Source organism: Terrapene carolina, unplaced genomic scaffold (assembly GCF_002925995.2).
Source record: "Terrapene carolina triunguis isolate 2854851 unplaced genomic scaffold, T_m_triunguis-2.0 Scaffold96, whole genome shotgun sequence".
Lineage (NCBI taxonomy): Eukaryota > Metazoa > Chordata > Testudines > Emydidae > Terrapene > Terrapene triunguis.
In genome coordinates, this window is record NW_020664447.1 from 39,252,387 (window position 1) to 39,261,974 (window position 9,588).

General features: G+C 41.2%; 1 protein-coding gene across 1 annotated transcript; it reads right to left on the reverse strand.

The window, feature by feature from the left end:
* LOC112104918 (photoreceptor outer segment membrane glycoprotein 2) lies at positions 1 to 6,464 on the reverse strand. Its single transcript, XM_024197517.1, has 3 exons — positions 5,884 to 6,464; positions 2,471 to 2,717; positions 1 to 267 (listed from the first exon to the last, which is right to left on the reverse strand). Exons 1-3 carry the CDS (start codon positions 6,462 to 6,464, stop codon positions 1 to 3), a joined length of 1,095 nt encoding a protein of 364 aa, XP_024053285.1.
* Positions 6,465 to 9,588: the final 3,124 nt, after the last annotated feature.

Here is a 9,588-nt window from a genome sequence, read left to right on the forward strand (position 1 = left end):
CTAGCTAGCTGTGGGGATGGATTTTGATGGAACATTGTCTGGACCATAGTTTGCAGTTTGAACATCCATATTGGGATCATTCATCTCTGAGACAGTAGAGATCTGACTAGCTTTGCCAAGGTTCTTAATGATGCTAAAGTTGTATTTGGCAGTTTCTACAAAGCTGTTCTCCAGTAACCAGCCATCTGACTCACACTCTGGATCACCCAATAGGAGAACATTCTTCATTGCCGTTTGCAGGTAACGGACCCCAATAAGTACAGAGATCTGTAAGAAAAGGATAATAGTTAACTATGGAGTGCATATTACAGTCTGAATTCCACTAGTGACAACTGGCTGTGTCCATTAGACATTAGTGTGATTATTAGTATTGGGTAAAACTGTTGAGATCCAGTAATAGATCTAACAAGTCTCCTGAAAGTATTAGAGAAAATTATACCACAGACAGTTTTATTAGACCTCTGTACTTCAATTAGAATTCTCAGTACAGCAAAGGATAGTATAGAATTTCTGTTAAGTACTTCAGACAGAAGAGCTACCATTACTTACTGTGACCATTAGGCATGAGGGGTGAAATCCTGGACCAAATGAAGTAAATGCAGTGAGTGGGGTGTGGGCAGTTAGACCTAGTGGTTGGGGCTGAGTCATGCCTAGTGGAAGGCAGGGGAGCAGGACCTGGAGTAAGGCAAGACAGCAAGAACTGGGAGTGAACAGGCGTCTGGGATAGGAAGACCGGAACCAGGAGCAGGTGGGGAAACAGGAACTGGGATCAGGCAGGAATGCAGGGCTCAGGAGTCAGGTAAGCAGGAGGGGTCCATAGTAGCAGCCAGCCAGGGATTCCTCTAGTTAAGTGGTTCTCAACCTATTTACCATTGTGGGCCTTGGGGGGAAGAGGCAGGGCGGGGCAGGGCCTCGTATGTCTGGTTTTCAGCAATTAAAAAGGTGGTAATCCTATGATTAGGCCGCAAGTGGATTGCAGTTGAGAACCACTGCTGACAACTTCCTGTTGTTACTTCCTGGTTTATATAGAGTCCCTCAGCCAATTGCGGGGCTGGATGTTCTCCCTCTCAGGAGTTTTGGGAGCAGGGCCCACTATCAGCTAATGCTTCACTGGATCTCTCCCTAGTTACTCATATGAGCAGCTGGGAGGCAGTTGTGGACTGGGCCCTACCTGGAGACCCATGGGCCTGGGTTTGAGGCCTGTGATTCCTCTCAGTAAATGGGAATTTTGCAATTCGCTTCTATGGAGCCCCAGTTTTATTAATGAGCTTTCATCATTCAGTGTTCAGTCATGTACCTACATCTCAATGCAGGAATTGAAAAGGGATAGCCTACAGTGTAGGATAAAGTCTAATCTTAGGGAAAAAGCGTCCCACTCCCATAGATCAATGACAACCTGGAGGGTAATTTTCCTGTTGGATTCCTGAGACTGAATTTTTCAAAAGTATCCAAAGGTATATTGGAACTGAGGTGGTGGCTGTTTAAAAGGCAAATGAGCGCTGGTTTGGCAGGAAGAACAGTACTGATAATTACTGGCACTTTTAAAATGCATAGTGAAATTCTCAGGGGCAGATCCTTCCCCAGAACATAAATGCATATTGCATGAATGCATTTCAGTGAAGATGCAAGAAACTGTCTTATCTGAAAATTGTTACTGTGTAATGTTTAAAACAAAATGTTTAATGCTTGTACAATAAAGTAACAATCAGAAAAAATCAAACTAGTATTAAAGAGGCATGGAAACTGGTTTTAATCACTGCCATTGGGCTCCTTTGAATGTGGGTCAAAGCTTCCAGTCAGTTTTCTCTGCAGCCCACAATAGCATGAATGCATTTTTGCAGATGCAAACACTTTGTCTACATGGTTATTTTGGTTGCAGAGCGGGAGGCTGCAGCTGAATATGTGTTCCATAATGGTATTTTCTAGCTGTTTGATAACCCCCAGCAGGGCACTCTGAGATATTGATATTAATCCAAACCTTTATTCATAGATAAAATTAACAGTTTATTTTAGTCTCCCTCTCTTTCCTCAGATTCCTTCTTAAAATTCACTTTTTCAAGCCATTTTTTCTCTTTTCCCATCTATAATCCTTACACCTACCTCACCTAATCTGCTATCCAGTGTCTTGTCCTGTTTGTCTCAGATTGTAAACTCTTCAGGGCAAGGAATGTGTCTTAATCTGTTTATACATTTACAATGCTATATACATGATTTCTTGTCGTTATAATTTTCAGTGAGATTTGCTTCTCCTCTTATGGACTTGGAGAAAGCTGCCTGTACTCAAGAAAGTGTTTCTGGAATTGTATTGGAGACATTAGCTGACCAAATCACTGGATGATTGCAGATGTGCCTCTCACGCATTACACTCTAGTCATTCCCATTCCTATTTCCAGAGATCAGGCAGCCTGAAAGTATTCATCTCCAAGTTCTGATATAGGAATCTCTCACAACCCACCTTCTCAAGCCTTACCTCAAACAACCAGATGATGAACACTGTGAGCCCAATTGACCTCATGATATCAGTGTAGTAATCCAGCAGGGCCTGCCTGCACCCCTTCATCCAGATATTGAGCTCCTCCATCAGAAAATCATAATTATAGTGAGCAGTGTTATTTGTAAGATGGTATTGGATACAAGGCCGTGGTGAATTTGGATTGCAGCAGCTGAAGGGCACTCCATCCACCAAGAACTTCCCATCAACATTACTTTTCAGACGGCTGCAACAAGATGGAAAGTAAAGGCATTATAGAGCTGGTAGCAGCAGCAATAGATACATTGGCAATTTCTGTCGCTGTTGTTTAGAAGCTACATCATAACTCTGGATAGCTGCAGACCTTTCAAAGGTGGAGTAGGGAGAATGAGAATACATTTCCCCAATATGCGATGCTGTTCAATGTGGAAAGGAGAAATTTCTCTTCCGCTAATGTGTTTCCTCAAGTGTAGCATCAGTTCTATGTTACATATGACCTCTGATGAGGGGCTGTGTCCTGCATTTGCAGGGAGTGGATTCAATGATGATATGGAGAACAGGACAAGGTATCTTTCTAGACACCTGCACTAAGAATATTAAAAAAGCAAAAACTATAATTTGGTTTTCTTGGTGCAATTCTAGTGCAGGACAGAGCGTTATAATGCTGTGTTTTGCTAGCAGCTCTGCTTCTCTAGTGATTTTTGTAACATAAGACTGTCTAAAAAACATCACCTAATACAGGAACAAATGTGGGCCACAGTAACCATGAGAGATTGCTTATTGACTGTTGAACATTGTATCCATCTGACGTGGCTGGAATGACATGTATTCCATGACCATTTACTATACATGAATGTCCCCTCTCTTTATTTTGCTAGTGGTCCTATTAGAAATACTGAAGTTGCTTGTTTAACATCCTGTCAAAATGTTATCCCTCAGTGAGCTACCACCAAATCTCAGGGAGGTTGCCTGCTATATCAACTACAGGACTGAGGTAAGTATGAACTCCTCCATCTTGTAAAGTCTCTACCTTAATTTTGCTCCTCTGATTCTCTGGGCTACTCTACTCCTGCTAATGGGAGCAGAATGAAACAGAGATAAAAGAACCTCATCAGTCAAGTATCTGAAAGTGCATGGAATATAACTAGTGTAAGTGTCATAGAGCAACAAATTGGCAGGAGAACAGGAAGGTGAACCAAAGAGACACGGAACTGAGGCCAGGAAAGAAACCATAGTGGAGGGGAAAGGAGAGGGTGAACAGATCAAATTGGAAAAGGAAAAGGTTCCTATCTTGGTCTGTAGTTCCCCTTTACTCATGATCCTCACTCCCAATGTCCCCCCCACCTCTAAAATGATAGAATAATGGCTCCTGTATCTCAGTGACATGACTCCATTTAGCTACATGGTGATGGTTAAAATTCACTCATTTTCTGGGGCCCTAAGCATTCTTTTATTCCTAGCCATCATTTTTTCATTTCCTTGTTGCTCACTCCAAGTAGCTGTGGTGAGAAGGGTACTCTATTTCTAATATCTGCAACAGAAGGTTCAAAAATCTGCCATAGTATTTCCCTCAGTGATGGCAAATAGCAAATTCTGACAAGTAATGTTGGAATTTGCTACTGCTGTACCAATGGCAGAAATGTTATGGGTAAGAAAACTGGGCAACGTGGGGAGATGCTCATTAGAACTTACTACCTTACTTCAGAGTAATCAAATTACATGGGTTGTTGCAGTAGGCATTTTTATGGTGAACAAAAACAGATAGGTAACCCCCTTTACTTTTATACTCCAAGGATGTGCTTGTAACTAACCAAAGCAATCATATGATCTTGTTAGCGCCTTTTTCCCCCTTCTACAACTTCCAGCCTTTGTTACCATTTCTTGTCCTAGTGTGGTTTAATTTAGATTGGAGGCTCTTCAGAGCAGGGACATTGTTTTATTTGTCTACACAGTGCATCATGTGCATTAATGGTGCCGTATAAGCAAATATGTTCTTGATGAGATGTGACACAGAACAGTGTTGTTTCTGCAGGACTGGCAGGAGTGAAAAAGCAATTCATTTTACTTTTGTCTCGAAAGGTCAGCCGATATTGTTTGGCGTTCCCATGGAGAGCAGATCTGCTGAGTATAACAGTTATATCACTTTTCAAAGTAGAACCATGCTTTAAAACACCTCTTCAATCAATCTGCCCTCTCTTGTCAATACTTCCCACATTCTCCTTCTCCTAAGCAGTTATCCTAAGCCTTATTTTATTTACGTGGTAAACTGCTCTGGGCAGGAAAGGGGTCTTTGTCAGCTGCTTCTTTAACATTCTGATTGTTACTTTTTATGTTAAAAGAAGACTGCAGTAATTCTTTCTTAGATAAGTGAACCACTTAACTCTTCATGCTTTTCATGGGAAACCAGCACCAACACATGCAACTTTTCTCCTGAGATTTCCAGTCTCCCCCTCATCTTTTTATGTAATGTATATGGTGTTTGCAATGTCATTAACTCTCCAGAGTGGAAGCGCACTGAGCCTTGAACTTAGAGTTGTAGAGTCATGTATGTGAAGGAAGAGCTTTCAATTTTTTAAAAATGCAATTAATGATGACCAGACAATGTGGTGGCAGCACAATCAATGGTTTTCCTTCACTTCCAGAAAACTGACTAGCAGACTGCTATGATTGAATTTCAGGGTAACTGACTTGCCACCTTACAGAGGGAGTGAACATTTCAATGCATTGTGTAATATACCAAAAAGGTTTTTTTTAAAAGGCAACTTTTTATCATCCACATAGTTAACACATTTTGTAGATAGAATGATAATTCCAGATTTGACTTTACAGCTCTTATTCAAAGAGAGAAGTCCAGCGGACTTAGGGCTTGCTTCTGCTCCCTTTTAAGTCACTGAGAGTTTTGATGGACTTATAATGTGAGCAAGATAGTGCCCTTAAGGGCTACCACACTAAGTTTATGTTCATCCTTGGTCTTAGGGTGACCATGTGGCCTAAACGAAGTGCTATTACTGTAATTATCTACCTGGCTGATACCATCAGATGCATTACACAGACTCTGCATGTGTTATGTTGACATCTCTGTGCTGATCTGATCACAGAAGTACTTCCTTTCCTTGAGCTGGACACACCACCAGAATTGATCAATGTGATCTTTGGAAGAACTCGTCTTTCCCTCACTCCCAAAATGTCCTAATCCTAACTACTGAAGTTTGATCTTCAAATGCAGGTGCAACAACCAGCTTTGCCCTGCTTTCCCCACCCTTCAGTGCTTATCCTCATATATTGACTCTCTAATGTGCCTCTACCTTTTGCTCAATACAAATTCTTTTTGAGTGAGGTGGGTTTTTTGGGGGGGGGAAGAAGGGGAGATTTATTCCTTCTCTAACTTTCTATCATGACCAATGAATACTTACTCCAAAACCTCTTTGGAGGCCATATTCAGATAACGAACAGATATCCACTGAATTTCAAACCAGTCTCTGAAGCCATTGTTTCCACAGCACTGGAATCCAATTTGTAATAGGTCTATGGTTTTCTTTAAGAAGCACCGTCCAGGGATGTCTGTGTCCTTGTAGAACTTAATAGCATCTCTCAATCCCAGATAAAGAGATTCCTCCAGCTCATTCCTCATGGTGTAGCACATGAGAGCACCCACCAGGATGCAGAAGGTGAAGCAGAAGGTGCACACAATGTAAGGGAGCATGACTAGCCTCCATCGAGAGAACTTGGTGGTGTCCGAACAGTCATAGCAGATTTTGCCACCAAGGAAGTTGATGATGCAAGCTATGACCCCTACTGAGATGAGCATGTTGGGAACAGAGTTAATCTCCCCTTTTGCCATCACCTCACTGCGCTTCTTGATCTCTATTTTCAGAAAGAGACCCAGGCTGAAGAGAATGACACCAGTCGCTACAGAAACCCAATTGAGGATCCACAGGATCTGAGCCAATTTGTCTCTCTTAGTTTTTGTGAATTTTACTTTAAGGACTGCCATGGTCAGATCAGCATTGGAAAAAGAAACGTAGATCGGGGAAGCTCATAAGCAGATTAATAGCATGTATCTAGAGTGACGAAGGCATGCTGTAGAAGCCTGTGAAGGAAAGAAAGAGAGATTACTGACTGTCCTTTGTTGTATATTTATATAACATGTGCAGGGAACTTTCTATACACTCTGAAGCTGTATTGAAGATCTGCCAGGAGCACCCCAGCTCCTGCTTGAATTTTCTCCAGGAAGGAGGAATTTAGAAAGATATAATTCTAGGGAGAGATTGGAAACACTTAAAACAAAAAACAAAACAAAACAAAAAAAACCTCCAACCAAGCAAAAAACACAGTATACCAACAAGGGTGGTTTTAGGATTTTCACTGATGGGGGAGTGCTCACTTAATGTAGTGAAAATATTATTTTGTATGTCCAGACCAGGAATACTGTGGTCAGTTCTGGTCACCCTGTCTAAATGAGGCTAGAACAGAAACAGAAGGGGTTTAAAGCCCAGCAACAAAGATGACTTCAGTGCAGTTATACAAGGAATGAACTTGCTCCGTTTTGTTAAAATACCATTTACACTGCTGTTTTTCTAAGACCAAACTTCTCCAACTTTTTGGAATATCTAAAAATACATTTTATTTTTATAGTGTGAAAAGCTGAATGAATTCCTCATGAAAGATGAAAAACTCCCCTCCCCCACAATTTTTTTTAGTAACTTGATCTGACATAAAAACTCTGTTTCCAGCGGCTGAAAAAAAAGTCACCCCAGAAAGAATAAACAAATTCTCACAAACTAAAAATGAAACTAAATCATCTAAGATGCTCTAGTCTTTTATCTGTCTGACTGCCTTTTCTCTGCATTTAAAGGTAATTATTAAAACTGAGTGTTTGGAACAGTGCAATATATTAGTTGTCTATCAACCACCACACTGTCCTTTCCCTAGACATTTTTTTAAATGAGTCCCCCACCTTCCTGTCAAAGCCCTAAAAATCCATCCCAATTTTACTTAACACCCCTGCCACCTTCACGGCCCTTGAGAAGGGCTTCCATCTTTCTGGCAAAAGAAGACTGGAAAAGTCTGTCTTCAGAGGCCACCCATATCTTAGTCACAGAGTTTGCTGTTTTGATCAATGTAAGGAGCTCACTAGCTACTTGATACCCTATCATTTGCCTATACCACTTTCTTACTTTTGATATATTCTTTTCCCTTTCTTTATTAACCTTCATTGTCCTCTTTAAATTGGATATACGTTGAATTATCTTTTGGTTAAAATCTAAGGTCCTAATCACTTATCATCAAATATTCCATTATACTTTCTCCAAGAGCAGGGTTTTTATAACCCCAGTGTCATGGCCAGATTTAAACTAAGGTAATTACATTCCTCCTATCTCACCTCCCCCTATAGATTCATTTAGATAAAGAATTCTTCATTTCCCTTCCCAGGCTGTTGTATAGTGGTGGTGTTAAAAAGTTGCAGTGCTCCGGGAGCAGGTTGACTGAACTGGAGCCTGGATCCTCCATGGATTCAGCACCTCGACCCAAATTCTAGGATCTTTGCCTACTTCCCCCCATCTCTTTCTTTCTCCTGCCTCCCAGTTTCCTACCTTGTGTAATAATTTTCCTTTTCCTCTTTCCTGTCCATCTTGCTGGTTTGCCACTCTTTTGAATGAACTCCTGGTAGTGTGGGAATTGCTTGGAGCTGGACAGGCTCACAGCTGATGCCAGCTTCCTGTTCTCTGGCAGGTGTGGGCCCTCTTCCACAGCTGCTGCCACCTGCTGGGGGTTCCTGGAGGAGTTTCTACACTGGTTACAACTGCTACTACTGCTTCAATCTACTGGAGATTCCTTGGTCCTATCTGTCATGATGCCTCCAGAGCTTTTGAACTCAGTGCTACAAAGTATCAGTATCTGATCCAATTTAAGGTCTTCCCCTTCAAAGTCCTCAATTTCTTAGGGCAAGAATGTGTCTTCCTCTGCACCTCTCTCATAACATTATTTTCAACAGGTATAACTTAAGCTGATGGTGCCTAGGGACAACGGTTGCTGGAGATGAAAACAGGGGTTTCTTCATTGGGGGGTGCGTGGCTGTGGAACTCTGCTGAAACAGGTTAAAATCAGCTCCTGTTTTACCTCCTTTAGAGCACAAGACTCAACTGTTTGCAATAGGCTTTCCTCTGCAGATGTGATGACATTGAACTCTCTTTTCCTCCCCTCCTGCAAAACATTCCCCCATGAGGCCCGGTCTACACACAGTTTTTGAACTGATTTAACTAGGGATGAGATTTTTATACTGATATGGTTAAATTGGTGCAACCCCAAATGTGGATGCAGTTATACAAGTATAAAGATGTTTATCCTGGAATTGATTAATCCCATACATTTATAGGAATAAGATATGCTGGTGCAAACATTTTTATGCAGCTATAACTGCATCCACATGAGGGGCTTGTATTGCTTTAACTATACATGTTTGAAACCAATACAGTTACAGTAGTACAAAAAACATGTGTAGGCAAGCCCTAAGGAACTGACAACCCACAGAACTAGAACTCCATAGAGTAGAGAATATAGATGTCTTGAAGCTTAAAAGACATGTATTTAGTACCTAGACACCATTGTGATTGGTGCATTATAAATACATATGTATCAGTTAAAAAGAACGTAATGGAAACAAACTAATCATTGATGATATTCAGTTGACTTCAGTTGCACATGTGAGAAGAGAGCAGTTCTATTTGCACATCCGTGGAGTGGGTTGCTTTGTTTGTATTTGGATGTGGGTGTGTGTCCTCATGATCCTGAATACTAGCGTGATGCCTTAATGTGTATGAGACCAAATTAATTCCTGGTGCAACTCTATTAAGTTACACTAGGGATGAATTTGGTCCCAGGATTACACATGTCTGTAATTTTCCTAAAAAGTTAATGGCTTGATTTTTAGAGGTGCTGAGACCTGCAACTTCCTTTGACGTCAAATGGAGTTGTACCTGTTCAGCATCTCTGAAATTCAGATCCTAATTTTAATACTCATGAAGGGTGGCAAATTTTGACAGGCCTGGAGATTAAAGCTGTTTGTCCACAAAACAGCTCTCCAAGGAGCAGCAGGAGAGTATGCTTCCCTCACACCA

Coding starts and splice junctions, on each gene's coding strand:
- LOC112104918 (XM_024197517.1), bottom strand. CDS start 6,464: ATGGCAGTCCTTAAAGTAAAATTCACAAAAACTAAGAGAGACAAATTG. Junction 2,718..5,883: donor GCCTCCAAAGAGGTTTTGGA/GTAAGTATTCAT, acceptor ATCTTGTTGCAG/CCGTCTGAAAAGTAATGTTG. Junction 268..2,470: donor TCATCATCTGGTTGTTTGAG/GTAAGGCTTGAG, acceptor CTTTTCTTACAG/ATCTCTGTACTTATTGGGGT.